Here is a 17,115-nt window from a genome sequence, read left to right on the forward strand (position 1 = left end):
TGTCTGGTGATACAATATCTAAATCGAACTTTCCCTAAACGATGGATTGGCTGCGGTGGTCCCGTTCATTGACCACCAAGATCTCCATGACTTTTGATGTTAGATTTTTGTTTGTGGGGATGGATGAAAAGCGAATATACAAAGAAAAGGTGAATTACAAGAGACGAATTGCTCGCTCGCATTTTGGATACTGCTGCCCTCAAAGGGTTGCAAAGGGCACTAAAGTTAGCAGTGGGATTTTCGAACATTTGTGAACTGTTTAAAAAAAACCCAATTATTTCTGTTTTGTATCATTCATAAAGTCAAATACAAACAATAAGTCATTTATCGTTCTTTAATACTTCTCATAATGGCTTTATACGCGCTATTTTCAAACAGCTGAAATCTTCGTATACATTGAGAATTGGACATGTTTATATGAATTTTTTAAATCAGAATAATCTATACTACAACCTCAAGATTCCCTGACTATTATTGGCCTCGTGGTCCTCTGTCAAGATGGGACATAATGGTCAGTCTATTTTATTTTATTAATTTTCAGTTTATTTGGTCATGTAATGTTGTTAGTTTACGTTTCCACTTTAGTGAGATTTCACATAATTCGGAAACGGGTGCCATCGAGGGGGCGCCGCTAAATTTCTTTTAATTGGCTTAATTTCTAAATTATTTTAGAAACGTTGCTTCAGCACTACCTTTTCTTCTCCCCCCCCCCCCATATTTTTCTTTTCTGTTATTTTATTTGGTTCCATTTTCACTACTGGTTTTCCATGCTATTGGCAATATTCTATTTTGATTTAGCTTATATATATATATATATATATATATATATATATATATATATATATATATATATAAATAAATAAAATAGAGCACAAATTGGACCCAATCCAAGCTAATTCAAGACACTCAGCACTAAACTAGTCAAAATACAACGGGGAATTTTGAAAGTGACTGCCAATGAAGTTCATCTTAGCAAGCCAGGGGGAATTTCCTCTAGCTTCTCTGGCCCAGCTCAGAGGTGAAACTCATTCAAATGAGGGACTTGGGCAAAGAGTGAAGCAAAGAACAAAGGATCGCTATCAAAAAGGGCTTCACTGAAAAAAACCGATCAGAACATCACTGCATTGCAACATTGGTACTTGGGCAAGAAAAGAAAAGAAGTGGGGGGGGGGGAACAGCTGGAAGTCTTTTTTGATAATGCAAAATTATTTGCACTGCGCCATCTAATATCACTTGTTAATAATAAATTATAATTACAAACCTACAATTTCCAAGAAACCTTCGAAAGAAGGTAAGTGCTTCTAATTTTAAATAATTCTGGTGATTGATTCTCACACTGTCTGGAAAATGTTTTTATTCAATATCATCTAAGAAACAAGTAAAATGTACAGTATAACTCGATTATAAGAAGTCTACGGCCCACAGAAGTCAGAGTTGAATAATGAAAAGAAATACAGTTAATTTTCACATTCCTTCTCGTTTTTCCTTTGCGTTTAAATTTGCATTCATCACGTTAAAAAACAGAAAAATTCTTTCTATTGAGCAAAGCTTCAGCTCCTCAATAAACACGAGGTGCTAAAGTAACTTTAAAATTGCGTCTAAGCTCATCTACATGGAGACACTGCTTCGAAATTTACGTAGGACCATTCGCAGGAATGGTCCTTGCGGTACGTTTTATAAATAAATATGAATAAAGTATGTACGTAAGTAAATTTACGTGTTAAAAGTGAGTTTTTATAATCGATAAAACTTTAAGGTCAGTGGTTGCAATATTATTATCAAATGTGAGAGTTTGTGTTTTGTGCATTATCCAAGCAAATTTATTTCCATCAACCTCAGTTAATGGAGAATCTGCTGTACTATCGATCGATGACCCTCTACCATCTTCGAGAATAACAAAACACTAACCTTGAAATTTTGTTCTGTGTTCATGAATAATTCGGTGAAGAGCAACTTCGGCAGCCTTCTGATGGATATGAAGGTGATAAATCTGGTGGTCATAAGCGTGTTGAAGTTTGTGGATATATTCCCACATAGACGTTATATTCTTTTGCAGTTCTTCTACCAGGTGAGAAGCATCTAACTGTTGGGCATCATCTGCAAGAAAATAAAATGTATATACACTGTTAATTGTAGGTACATACTGGCTGGCATAGTGAGAATACATAGTTTTAATAAAAACAAGATTCATCTAAAAAAAAAAAAAAAAGAGTCTGAACGAAATCAGTGGCTTCTTTTTCAAAGAAAAGAAATTTAAAGACTACCCTTATTGAAACAAATGTTATGTTGGGCTACATGTCTACAAACTGCTTTAGTACTAAAAGAGCTAAATGATGCACACAGCTGACTTTTTTTATCTGCCAAAAATATAAAAAATAAAATAATTCGTTAGTCATTCATACTTTGTGCCTATCAACAGAAACTGATCATCCAGTTTTGCTTTTAACTGAATGACTCTCAGTCATACTGAGAAGTATATGTACCTATTACAGTGGTCAAGAACACACCTTCGTGAGTTATAGCCTTCTGTTCAGTGGCGTAGCTACCATGTAGGCAGGCAAGGCAAGGCAAGGCAATTGCCTCCGGTCCCGGCGTCTTTGGCGGTCTCCTCTGTTTGCAATTTTCATTAATTAAGTAGGGGCCCGAAAAAAGGATAGCTACGCTACTGCTTCTGTTGCTCTCAGATTTTTTATAATTGGGCTCCATCGTTATCGTCTCCTATAAGAATAAAATATACCTGCATCATTCATTTTATTTTTAGGTGAAACCTGAAGTTGCAAAGGTCTGATACATCATTGATAATGATTTGTCTTTAAATCATTATCTTTTTCGTCTTGAACCATGTTTAACTCATCCTCTCCTAGTCTGTAAGTTACTCCTCATTAAAGATTAGAAATGAGGTTACAGCACTGGTCCAGCGTCTCTCTCTCTCTCTCGTCAGTAGTGAATAAGTAGTTAACCTGATGAGTCAAGCAAAACATGCATTCTAAAATACATGCTGAAGTCATGTTATGAGTTTTTCCGTTGAAGTGATCCTATATTATGTCCTTAATCATTCCACGACCTTGCTACTATAGAAAACGCTTTTTGGTATAACTGGCCCTCCCTGGAATCAAAAGGTAGGGCCTATAGTTCCCATGATAAAAAAATCATGGGGATTTTTTTACTTCTACATGATGAAAACCTAGCGATCCTCCTCCTAGAATACTGCTTCAGTTCCTTGCCCTATAAAAAATTCTGAGACTTTACCCTTCCTTAAGCTCATTAAGGAAAATTATAAATGAGAGGCAAACTGACTCCCTCTTCATAATTTCTTCCTGGTTCAAATGCACTTTCGTTATAATTATTGTTGCAAAGCACCTGTTCAACTCTTCTACCACATAATCATGGACAACCAAGACTTCACGCTATCTTTTTTTAATCTCATAAAAGATTTATCCCACACTCGTAGCTGTTACTAGTTATTTCGGATACCCGGCTTTCTCCATCTCACCCGATTAATAGTTTTACAGAGTATATATTTATAGTTAACACATGAAGTGATGCTTAGCAAAAGCATATCCCGTGTTCGCTTTCTCTCTCATGCCCGACTCCATGTTATTAAATGAATAGCTCGCATGGACTCTGCGAGCTATTATTTAATAACATTGTAGTCGAAACCCCACTATCGGTTTCTGCACTGTCGCATTCTTGATATTACCCGAATCTTCATCGAGAACCAGGTCAAGGACGCTTAAGCACCTGCCGCTAAATTCTGGAATAAATAGTTGAATCAAAAATCTGATCCGGCTTTATGTACCGCCGGGCCACACCTAGTAAATAAGATTTAAATAAAAAAAAATCTTATGACGAAATCATACCCGATTTTCCATTAACGTTACATAAGAATTATCACACCTCTAATTCATATGGACTAACGTAACCCTCCCCCATGATCTTCCCACTAACATCTCATACCATACACTAACTCGGACAGATTCAGAAAACGATCGGGTAATTTTCAGACAGCTTCTTAAGAGGAACAGTCTTTTTAGATAAGGACTGGTTAACCGATTTCACTCGGGAGGCACTGGGTTCATTGATCCAGGCATTCCTAAGAATACATGCTCTGCTTCGTGGAAGTCTGAAAGGTGTGAATGATATCTATATTTCACTCAAGTGAGTCTTAGCCCTTGGGTTGCCAAGATCTGAGCAAAAAGAACAGAAGCAGCAACAGGTATATCACGAATATCGCCACCATCATGGTCATAATATTAGTGATCAACATGTTGGTGTTTGCCTTCCTTTCACTCAGATCTTGGCGACCCAAGGGCTAAGAACCACTTCAGTAATTGTTGTTCAGGAGTTTTATGAGCATCAGCGACTAAGGCCATGTTCCTCCTGTGTATTGTCTGTAAATTTCCTATGTTCTGAGGTCGATTTTCTGTTTTCCGGACGAAATACCCGAGTTTTCGTGAGAAAAAAAAAAAAAGCCATGCTACCTTCGCCTGAGACCGACTAACTCAGCCACGTTGTGAAAAGACCCATAAAAAATTCCTCCCGTCATCGACGGGATTCGAACTCAGATCTTTTCCATCCAGTGTGGGGGGAAGACAACGCTCCTACCAACTGTGCTATCCACGAGGGCACTCGAGTGAAATATAGATATCATTCAAATCTTGCTGCCTTCCAAGAAGCAGATAGATATATTTCTTAGGTATGCCTGGATTTTCCATTAAGCGACTGAGAAACCGCTCTAGACGTTCTATTAAGCAGAAAGGGCATTGATCCTGATCTCCATGAAGGCAGGTTTTCTGGAAACAGTTGCCAATCAGCTTCCTAAATAAAGCACTGAAGTTGAAGTGTCCACTTCCTTAACGAGTCCAGAAGAAGAAAGGATTTTTTTTTTTTTTTTTTTTTTTGATTTGGTAGTTGTTGGCGCATCGGCTTCTGTGGCCATATTGCACCTCCCAAGGTTTTTGCAGTACTTTGATCCAAGCCCGAGGCGGGAATCGAACCCGCGACCTTTGGGTTGCCGGGCAGGTACTTTACCCACTCGGCTAGCCCGGTCGGCAAGAAGAAAGGAGAAAAAAAAAAAAAAGTATCATCACTAAGAGCAAAATCAAAATTGTGCTAGTACTTCAATCGCAGGCTACGCCGGGATGAAGATATATATATATATATAAATCTATGCACATAACTCAACAAGCAATCAAGAAATTCTGACCGTGTCCACGGATTAGTTTCGATGTGTAATATGTATATTGCAAGAGAATACTACGTTTAAAAATATTCGACGGTTTCCTGCAGAATACGGAAAGAAAAAAAAAAATTTAATGAGGGACTTTTTCCGAAAAGATTACACGCAAAACAAGTACCAACTTCCTAATGCTCGCTTTACTCATTCGATATAAATTGAGGTCTTTATCTAAAAGAAAGAAATAAAGTTACGTAGCGTACTTCAAAACCAGAAATTGCTCGGGGAAGTGTATTTGTCCTGAGCTGATGGCAAATGGGTCACCAGACGAGTCAGACCACGGACGCCTAGATAACACATCGTGTAGTCTGACAGCTTGGTTAGTTTATACGAATTAAATGCGATTTATTTTCAGTTAGATGTATCCAGATACCAATTCTCAATATTAATGCACAGCACATACTCAAATAAATAGGGCAAATTGTAGAGAGAAAAAAAACCAAAAAAACCAACAACTTAATATAGGTTATTTTTTGGAAATGGGGGACAAAAAAAGTGCAATTTTTTTTTTTTTTTTATTAAAATACAGGCACAAATTGAAATAACCAGACATAATTGAAGACTCATCCATTCGACACCTCTCACTGTTGTAGTTAAAATAGATAACTACACTACCAGAATAAATTCATTGCAGAGTCTGAGCAACTTATTTGGACAACTAGAATACCAGTGGCGAATATTTCGCCAAAAACTGTTTCATAGAAGTAAAAATTAATATCGAAGTACAGTAATTACAAAAACCTTTTCCTCAGCTCCCTTCGCAGCTAGCTAAGGGCGACTCAAGTAAAAATTCAATTCGAGATATATATATTTATGGAAGCCTTATTTTAGGAAGGATGTAGAGTTGCCGGAACGAGTACAGAGAAGGGCAACAAGACTGGCGAGAGAAACAAAGTGGTGCTCTTACGAAGAAAGAGCAAGTTCTGCAAACTGCAGAGTGTGGAGATTAGGCACCTGCGACATGATCTGATTGTGTATGCATGTATACAGAGCCGGCGCAAAGGTTTCACGTGCCCTAGGCGAGACTTAAAATTTGCGTCCCAGTTGTATTCTGTACTATTTATCCATCACCCTGCCTACCAACAAGCTTACCTATTCATCTATAATATTTCTGCTTGCTGTATATTATTATGAGATATTGTTATGATATGATATTAATATATTCCTTTATTTAGAAAGAATTACTACCTTATTTAATTTAAATTATTTTTCAACGACTAAAAAAAAAATTACATTTTGTTGGAATGCGCTCCCTAGGCGACTGCCTAATGAGACAGACAGAAGTCGATTTCTCTTGGCAAGAAGAGTGTGTGGAAATAAAGCAATTAATGGATTAAAAAATAAAAAAAAATACAGAAATATTTCTATTAGTGGGAGTGGGCCTGTCGGTAGGGCACGTAAGGCATAACATGTAAACAACGATATGGTAATGTGTGGAAGTAGGGAAAAATTAAGAGCATCGGAACAATATACAAAGTAGCAACAGAGCCATGCGAGAAAAGACTGAGTAAATTTAAAAAAAACAGGTAATCACGGAAGTAGTTGACAATTTAATCCTTCTATTACACCGCTACTTGAGGACGCGACACAGTCATTTTGGAAATGGTGTTGGTACGGAGCAGTTCAAAAGTATTGTCAGCAGGTGGTCTAAGGGTAATGGATGAACGGATTCCGTTGTGTGGGAAAAACAAAATTGTGTATGTTAGTAACGCAAGAGAATTTTCCTGCACAAGAAAGGAGGTAAATTAGAAATTGGAGACCAATTAGCTTGTTGTCCCACATCTACAAGTTGTTCACTTGATGAAAATAAACTAAAAGAGCAAGTTGCCTTTAGGAGAGGATTCAACTATGGATCACCTTCACGTAATATCGCAGCTAATGGAGAAAGCAAATGAATATAAAACACCATTATGTCTGGTATTTGTGGATTATGAAAAGGCATTTGGTTCCATACAGCATAAGGCAATGGTTCAGGCACCGGAAAAACAAAGCATAGATACTCCATATATCATGGTATTGAAGAAAATATGAGAACGCTAGGTCCTTTAGGCTAGACAAAGATGGTAGCAAATTTAAAATTAAGGAGTTCGGCAAGGAGGCACAATATCTCCGAAATTGTTTACTGATGCCCTTGAAGCTATCAGAAGATTAGACTGGTCGCAGAAAGGAGTCAATGTGAATGGAGAGTATATAAACCATTTACGATTTGCAGATGACATTGTAATCATAAACCACGATCCCAAAGAATTAGAGGAAAATCTTAATTAGTTATGCAAAGTTAGTAAGGATTTCGGACTAAAGATAATATGGCTAAAACAAAAAATAATAATGAACGAGTATGCCACGGAAAGGGATATAATCATTGAAGGAGCAGTTAATCAAAGGTTGGATTCATAACTTATCTGGGACAAGTCATTAGCTGTAATAATGATAAACGACTGGAAGCCAAGAGAAGGATAAATTTCGGGTTGATAGCATTCGGTAAATATAGTCACATACTGAAAAGCAATATCCCAATTTGCCTGAAAGTAAATTAATGAAGCAATGTATACTCCCCACCATGACTTACGGAAGTCAAACTTCGGCACTCACCAAAACGAATGGGAGAGAAGCTAAGAACTACACAGCGAAGAATGGAACGAATTATATTGGGAATCAGACTGTTAAATGAGAAGAAAAACAAGGATTAGGCAGCAAACACAAATAAAAGAAATTCTTATCAAAACTAAAGAACTGAAATGGACTTTGGCATGACACATAGCTCGAAAACATTAAGACAGATGGACTAAGAAAATAACAGAATGGTAACCAAGCGGAGTTAAAAAAAAAAAAAAAAAGCCTTTAAGACAACAACGGAGATGGACAGACGAAATTCACTATTTTGTGGGTAGGAAATGGATGGCCATGGCACAAAACAGAATAAAGTGGAAAGTTGCTGGAGAAGCATTCATCCTGCAGTGGATTGAAAACGGCTGATGATGATGAACGTATCGCTACAGCAAGTTAAAGGAATCACTGATTGGGTCAAGCTCAAATTAGATAGTCGGAGATATGTAAATGAGAGGAAAATACATAAGGTTTCGGTGGGAGTAGGGAGGCAATTAAAGGGCAAATTGAGTGAGTGGGGGAAGAGTAGCTGAAGAATAGAGTGTAGAGGGGGCTGAGGGTAGATCAAGATGTCGTTATGGACCAGGAAGATGCATCTGATAAGCGTGAGCGGTCTTGAAGGGGAAACGGAAAAGGCAATTAAGAAATAAGCAAATGTTCAGACTCTGGGTAGCAGGTGAAAGAATAGCCGATGATACTCAGTCCAGCGAATGCTAACCCGCTCCGGAGAATCGTTCCCGTAATTAGAAGATCCTCAAGGAAAGTTCCGATATATTGAATTCCTGCGCTAGAGGAAGAAGAGGGATCCCTGGATGAAAGATTCTGGAAATGCAAGTCCTCACATCATGCATTTTCAGAACAGGACTTCACAGTATGTTTAATTTAAAATGACTGGAGACAGGATGTTAGATGTTGAAGTTAGGTGGAATAATAATGAGCGTGATAAATGGTATTAGTGTATTTATGAATGTCAATATATAAGGTGAAGTGATATAAAAATGAGCGCAAGAATGTGGAAGAAAAGTAACACAATGAATTAAAAGGCATGAGAAATAACTTTCTATACAATTATAATGATTATTAGAATTTTGTAGCAAGTTTTAAGTCATGTAGTTACAATCCAATTTATGTGAGAAGGGGGGAAAAATTGTCAGTAATAGTAAACATGCAATAAGGGTATTTTAGATAGGGTCACTTCTATCTAAGGATGAATTGACTGATGTAATTACAAATTGAGTTGCAGTGTAGTATAATTAAAAGATGTTTTTGTGAAAGAGCGTGAACGCATTTTATATATATATAAGCTAAATTAAAATAGGATTGTGCTTTTCCGCTGCCACTGATGTTAACTTTTCTATTATTTTTCAGTAATTTTTATTTCTCTAATTTTTGGATTAATTTGATCATATGTATGTGTATACATATATGAAGGAAATGGATAATTTAACTGCAATGAATACCAGTCATGCGTATACTTGTAAGTAGTGTATCGTATAATAAATGACTTTGTTTTAAAATTTTTGTGTCAATGCTCATGAGAAACTGATAGCATCCCATCTCCTAGAAATTCAGATATTTGCAGACAGCTTGTGGACCTTAGTGAATGAGGGAGCTGTTGCAAAAAGAATAACAATTGCCACTAACAGCAGTACAGCAGGGAAAATAAATATTAGGAAGGAACTCTCCTCCCACAGTTGATTGCGATGAAAAACGCTAAGAAATTCTTCTCTTCAGAGTAAACGGAAAGTTAGGTTTCACTGGAAGCTAAATCAATTCCCTTATTGCTAAACAAAATCAATTGCTAAACGAATCAGGTCAAAAGCTTGTTTAGTCTGAATTATTCAAATTCCAAGAGCATGGGCGCCGGCAGGATATTTTACAGATGGTGCATGTGGGAATAAATTTTTTAATACATGCAATGTCTTATGTTTCAATAAATTAATAAAAATATTATAAATTGTGCAATATTTCGAAATTCAAAATGTGCTGCACTTGCACCATGCTGCCGGCGTCCATGTCCAAGAGTGTTCCGGGCAGAGGGATATAAGCAAATTATTATATAGATAAACAAATAATGAAGCTAAGATGAAATATTCATCATGGTTTATAAGTCGATAAATAAACCAAAGTTCCATTGGTCACAAGTTAATTTTTTGTTATTAATTTATGCAATTAAACTTAAATGGTCATTACTTTTTCCATGTTAAATCAGTAATTAATACGCACACCAGATTCACAGGAAGTAAGCAGAACACATAAATATCAGAGTTTCTCGCCTACCTTGAGTAAAGCGATTAAAAATTCCTCTTAAGAATAAAATGGGAATACTCGTCCAACCTGCCTGATTTGAACAGGCAGGCAGGTTGGACGAGTAGAAGCGAGTAGCTTCTTAAGAAGCAGACATGTTGAAGACATAGCAGGGATATCCTTTACCTCTGTTCAATTTTGAAGTCAAACGGCGCGATTTAAGATTCCGTATAAATCTCTGGAGCAAAGACCAATGGGTCCATGCTCTCTACAGATGAGTCAAGGTTCTGATTCTCGACATGTTCTTGTCTGAAAATAACCCGGAATCCTCTCCTAACTGGTTGATATTAGAAAAGGGATATTCTTTGTGGAGGTAGTCTCATCGTCCTTAGAAGGCACCATAATTAGTGGCCGTAGTGATTTGCTTTTTTTTTTTTTAAGTAAGTATCGTGACGCTTAAGGCAAAAAAGAAACTGTATAGAGAATTTGGAGCCGTAGGCTGCAAATTCACTCTCATGGACTAACTAAAAACTATTATATTTAGGCCATCCGAACAATTAAATTCACCTGCAGTGCTGTGTTATGTCTGTTAATTGCGTGCGTTCTATGGTCGATTTGTCTGTTTGCTGGACGAGAAACTTCAGTTTCTGAGGAAAAAAAAAAAAAAAAAAAACCTTTCTATTAACGCCTGAGATAGACTAACTCAGCCACGGAATGAAAACGGCCCATTAAAGTTCCTCGCGTCATCTCATGGACTATAATATTCTTCCATAAGGATTCAACTAATCCACAAATTGCTTTAAATAGGATGTCCTTCGGATTGAGACTACCCAGCTCGCCAGACCTGATTATCATTGCTTGGACGAGCTGGGAGCCCTCCATTGGAGGACATCTGTAGCTCGTTTCCTAGAGATGTCCTCCATCAGCTGACACCAGCTCTGATAGAAAAGTGGAATTAATTGTCACAAGTCTTTATAATCAGCATTTTAAGTTCTATAACAACTATTGCAATTTGTTTGGTACTTATGCGTGTTCATCCTCCCTATTATATACTTGAAATAGGACTCAGTCTTTCAGTTTTGAGTAGGAGTTGCACGATTATGAATCACATTAAAACAGTCCTCCGTGAGTGTATAGTGGTTTCGCTCCTTGTCACGTTCGAAGAAGCTTGAGTCATGCCGTTGAAGACCAGAGGAATTCTTAAAAGCCTCTTCAATGCGAAATGTAGTTTGCCAATCTCGGGCACAGGGAATAGGTTTACAGGCAAGTTATTCCTCATGAATACATGTACAAACATAATACTCAAAGAGTAATATGGTCTAATACGTATAATGCGGTATATAAAGAACAATAATATAAAACCTGTGGCTTGCTTTTTTTAGAAATCTAATTTTCAAACTCAGTATAATGAAGTATTATAGTAATAATATTCTCCAAAATATTTTATAGAATTCCATATTTTTCTCTTTATGAAACTTATGGTGTAACTTAACTTTCGGACATAATACAAATTTCAATAAATAAGCACAGAATAATACTGGTTCTGTGTTTCCGACAAGTTGTTAACATGAGAGGTGACACTGAAAAAAATTGATCAACAAAACATGAGGACTGTAGCATGTTATGATCTGTAGGAATGATTCATAAATAATTTATGTCTTACAAATACATTTGTCCTAAACAAAAATCTTACATAGGCTTCTGCTGTTTGTTATTTGGTTTTTAGGAGCATTAGCAACTAAGGCCATATTGCTCCGGGATATGCAGTGGTCATTCCCTGACCTTTTCGCATCCTCCATATTTAGTGGTCACGGGCTCGAACCCCGGTCTAATCAAGGTCTGCTACGCACTGTTGCTCCTGCCCACGGAGGCGCCCTAGGCTTCTGCATACAATTGTTTGTGGGGGGAAGTCAATCGATGCTCGAAACATTAACATGATGCTTTTTTATTTAAAAGATGACAGTGGAATCATACTGCGATTTAATGAAATCATTCACCAAGTACTAGATTTAAAAAATTTAATTAATGCAACAGAACCTCAGCAGGAAGTTGTCATGTGCCTCGCCAAAATTATGAGAGCATTCTTGGATTCAGGAGAGGTTGCACGGACTGGAGATGTGCAACTGTACCCCGGATTCACAAATGGGGGATCAAAGGGTGATCCGAGTAATTAGAGACCTATAAGTTCAACATCTGTTCCGGGGAAAATAATGTAGTCGCTGGTAACAGAAATAATGCAGGATCATCTAGGCAAGACCGAGATTATACTTCAGACACAGCATGGATTTGTTAAGGGGAAATCTTGTCTGACCAGTGATTGGATACTAGGATGTGGTCAGAAAGGAACTGGATGCAAAAATTAAGTTTGATATCATATACTTGGATTTCAGGAAAGCTTTTGATACTGTTTTACATAAAGAGTGCTAATACTGTATTTAAGTAAAATTAAAAGGCAACAAGGCATCATATCTTTAAGAGTATAATAATTTATATAATAATGGTGTAAACACACCATAAACAACTCTTAAACAAAAAACTACGTTAGTAGTTTGAAGAGAATCATTTTATCTGCATCTCATATTGCGATCTTTCGTCACAACGAGTTGCCATGTATTGCACTACCTCGAATAAGTAAGGCTTCACTAAAAGAGTGACTACTGTTATTTATTCTCAGTGGGCACCACCACCCAGACGGCACCGGTTCAAGGCTTGTTGGCCTTTCATCGGTGGGTGGGCAGGTACCCTGGTATTACAAACATGACAGTAATGAAGACCCCACCCCAAAATAATTCTATGCAGAGGCCTGTGTAAGATTTTTTCCTAGGGCAAAAGTTATAGATCATAACATGCTACAGTTCTCATGTTATGTTGATCAATTTTTTTCCGTGTCACCTCTAATGTTAACAACTTGTTGGAAACACAGAACCAGTATTGTTCTGTGTTTATTTGTTGAAATTTTTATGTACGAAAGTTAAGTTACACCATAAATTTCATAAAGAGAAAAATATGGAATTCTATAAAATATTTTGGAGAATATTATTACTATAATACTTCATTATACTGAGTTTGAAAATTAGTTTTCTAAAAGAAGCAAGCCACAGATTTTATATTATTGTTCTTTATATACCGCATTATGCGTATTAGACCATATTACTCTGAGTAATACGTTTGTACATGTATTCATGGGGCGGTTCACATGATGTGCGGGATGAAAAGCCTGGAATAACTTGCTTGTAAACCTATTCCCTGTGCCCAAGATTGGCCTACTACATTTCGCATTGAAGAGGCTTTTAAGAATTCCTCCAGTCCTCAAAGGCATAACTCAAGCTTCTTCGAACGTGACAAGGAGCGAAACCGTTATACACTCACAGAGGACCGTTTTAATGTGATTCATAATCGTGAAACTCTTACCCAAAACTGAAAGTCTGAGTCCTCCTATTTCAAGTATATAATAGGGAGGATGAACACGCATAAGTACCAAACAAATTGCAATAGCTGCAACAGAACTTAAAACGCTGATTATAAAGCCTTATGATAATCAATTCCACTTCTCTATCAGAGCTGGTGTCAGCTGATGGAGGACATCTCTAGGAGACAAGCTGAGGGCTCCCAGCTCGTCCCAGCAATGAAAGTCAGGTCTGGCGAGCTGGGTAGTCTCAATCCGACGGACATCCTCAATTTAAAGAAATTTGTGGATTAGTTGAATGCTTATGGAAGAATATTATGGTCCGCGAGAGTATCTATGTTCACCCCCATAATCACTTATGCATCCGGTATCTGGTTTTCAAAGGCCACCACAGCAGTTAACAAGAGGGAGCTTGACTCGATTCAGCGCGTCATCCTGCTCGCCATCAGGGCCTGCTGCACGGTCAGCACATATGCCTTGCAAGTGCTGGCCGGTGTGCTACCTCTAGAAATAATCAAATGTGGTTGGCTTTATATGCTTTCCAAAGGTAAAGCCATCTCCTGTCTGGATTTTACCACCGACCCCTCAAATAACATCTTGATGTTATTTGCAGCAGGTCTGGCAGTCTAGGTGGACATAGTCTACAAAAGGATAAGTCACCAGAAAATTTCATTCCTACAATAGCAACAGTATACCCAAAATCTCCCACATGGTTCTCCCCTGGCCTATACGTCACATTTTTGTAAACTGGCCATGGATCTATCAGAGGAAAGCTCACTGCACTCGGGATCACCGAAAATCCAATGCCTCTGCGGCCAATGCCTCTGTGGTTCCCTTGAAATTTGGGACCACCTGATGTACGAGTGCGAAATATATGAAGATTTGAGATGCCTCCTCCTGACTAGGATACATTACCTTACTAAAAACCAAGAACAGCACATCCTCGAAAGAGAAGACTGTCGCCTTTACGCGCAAGACTTATTCGCACGACGGAAGACCCTACCATGGATATAGTCACTATCCGGATCATCATCAAAACAAAGAGAAGACAACCACCTACATTTTGGGAATCAGTGCAGAGGCCTACCAGCAAATGAGACTACACCGCCACCAAATCTTAGAAGATCCAGTATAGGACAACCACAGCTGCATTCCTATTTATATCCCTACTGACTTAGATCACCGGATAGGACTAACTACCAAACTGGACATCACCACTGAAATTGACATCAAGCCCAGACCTGAATGAGAAGAGCAAGAAGTTTATGCCAAATGGCGATCACGCTTGTGCTTTCTTGCACGGCAACTTTGCTCCCACTCCCTACTTCGCCTGTATTCCATTGTACCTGGGGAATGCCTTCTTCATCTCCCATATTTTTACCCGTCACCCCCTTTTTTGACTCTAAAGACTACCCGCTCTAACTCTTTTTTTTTACATTGGTCTCTGTCAGGAAGCTTAGGCGACCCTGCAGAGAATAATGGGCCTGGCTACCTCCTAGTGGTGTGTGCGGGCAACGTGCGGTTCCACCAGGGGCTCTGCGGCCAAATGCCAGGACACCCATCAGAACTCAACACTACGTATTCAACAATGCTTTTCTGGCATTTACAGTAGTTCTGTATTTCTTCACAGTGTACATATGGTGCAGATGTGGGAAACCACAGGCGGCGCCTGACCCTAATACTATGCAGTCCCTGAGAGTCTAAATCGCTGCTCACTGCCAATGCTATACAAAGCTGTATTTATTCCCACTATAACCTACTGTGCTGGGATCATTGTTCGTAACCAAAGGAAGCTCACCTCCATTCAGCATAATATCCTTTTCACTATCACCCATGCCTGCTGCACGGTAAGCAACCCAAGTCTTGGCAGGAGTTTCCCTCTGGGCCCGCAGGTAATTCGCAAAGGCGTGCACTACCGGCGCACAAAGGGACTCCCTACCACCATCCTGGATTTCACTACAAACCCAGCAAACACCATCAAAGAAAAAAGCGCCTTGCAGTCCACCTTCTTAACGCCTGGCAAAACAGATGGAATACCACCCCCAAAAGCTCCATCACTAAAAAAATTCTTACCTCAAATAGCCCAGATCTACCCTAAAGCTCGAGCGTGATACAGCCCAGGTTTATACACCACTTTCCTGATTACAGGCCAGGAATCTATAAATCACAAACTTACCTTTATGAACATGGTGGATGACCCTCGCTGTCTTTGTGGTGAAAACGAAGACTGGGATCACCTATTCTAAGTTTGACCGCTTTACCAGGACCTGCGAACGTTGCTCATAACAAAAATACATGCCTTACCTCGAGAAAATGAACATTTTCTGATCAGTGAGGAAGACCAGTACCATGCTTTCTCTGCCTTCGCCCATGATCTCTTCACCAAAATAATAAGATCACTGGAACAGAATCCTAAAACTAATGCACACTGATCGACAACCTTTTCTCATATACTGAAAATCTCCACCTCAGATTCGTCCAGATTCGACTGAACATCTTCGCCTAGATTCTGACCACTTCTAGCTACTGGACTTGACACTCAGCTTGTATTGTTTCATCCGTGTCTCTCTCTCTTGATGCGTGACTGTTTTCCCACCCTCTCGAGGGCCTCCCTTACATCCTCCATCTATACCTCCTTTCCTTTACTCTCTCCGGTACCCTTTTTTTTTTACTTTGTCTCTTTCCAGGAAGCTCAGGCGACCTGGAGGAGACTAGCCAGAGAATTATGGGCAGCCTGGCTACATCCTAGTGGGGTGTGTGTGCGGGCAACGTGGGTTCCCAACAGGGACCCTGCAGCCAAAATCCAGGACACCCAAAAGAACCCGCACAATACTTCATTTACAACACAACACTTTCTGGCTTTCAGTGATACTATTTGTTTCCACAGAGTTTATATGGCGCAGATGTGGGAAACCAATGGAGGAAACCTTTCCCCCAACACTATGCAGTCCATGGTATTGCACTGGTATTGCACTACCTCCAGTGGGTGCGGGATTTTGTGCGTTTTTTGGCATGCAAGAGGACAAAAAAAAAAACCCAGGCTCGACTACTCGTGTCCGGGGACGGGCACCAGGTAGCAGCTGCCCAGGCGTTAGTTGCTCCTTTGCAGAGCTCCTACATTCAATACAGATCCACTAGGTGGAGATGGGCTATACCTAGGGGTCACCCTTAATACCACGACACGTGTTTTGTACTGTTTCCTCTACTGTAGTTTGAACATATATACACACACACACACACGCTAGGATAATTATATATAAGAATGTACATAAAAATTGTATATAAATTATTGCATGTTTCTTGAGATTGTACATAATATTTGAGTGTGTAAATAAATGAAAAAAAAAATGAGTCCATGAGAGTGAATTTGGAGCCTACGGCACCTCTATACCCTTTCTTTTTTGCCTTAAGCGTCAAGATAATTCCTTAAATACATGCAAATCAGTAGGGTCACTAATTACGGTGTCTTCTAAAGACCATCAGACTGCCACCACACAGGAGCCCTTTCCTAATATCAATCAGATAGGAGAGGATTCCGTGTTATCTCCAGACAAGAACATATCAAGAATCAATGATAGAACCTTGACCCATTGGTCAATGCTCTCTACAGATGCTCTTG

At 38.8% G+C, this 17,115-nt stretch overlaps 1 protein-coding gene across 1 annotated transcript in view; it reads right to left on the bottom strand.

The window, feature by feature from the left end:
* Positions 1–17,115, bottom strand: part of LOC150086844 (uncharacterized) — a 52,707-nt gene that overhangs the window by 29,635 nt on the left and 5,957 nt on the right. Inside the window, exon 2 of the mRNA XM_090372294.1 lies at positions 1,909–2,097. Coding sequence (XP_090228420.1) covers positions 1,909–2,097 — 189 coding nt within the window. The remainder of the gene's footprint in view (positions 1–1,908; positions 2,098–17,115) is intronic.

This window comes from Mastigoproctus giganteus, chromosome 4 (genome assembly GCF_048544385.1).
Source record: "Mastigoproctus giganteus isolate SK-2022 chromosome 4, ASM4854438v1, whole genome shotgun sequence".
NCBI classification, from domain to species: Eukaryota; Metazoa; Arthropoda; class Arachnida; order Uropygi; family Thelyphonidae; genus Mastigoproctus; species Mastigoproctus giganteus.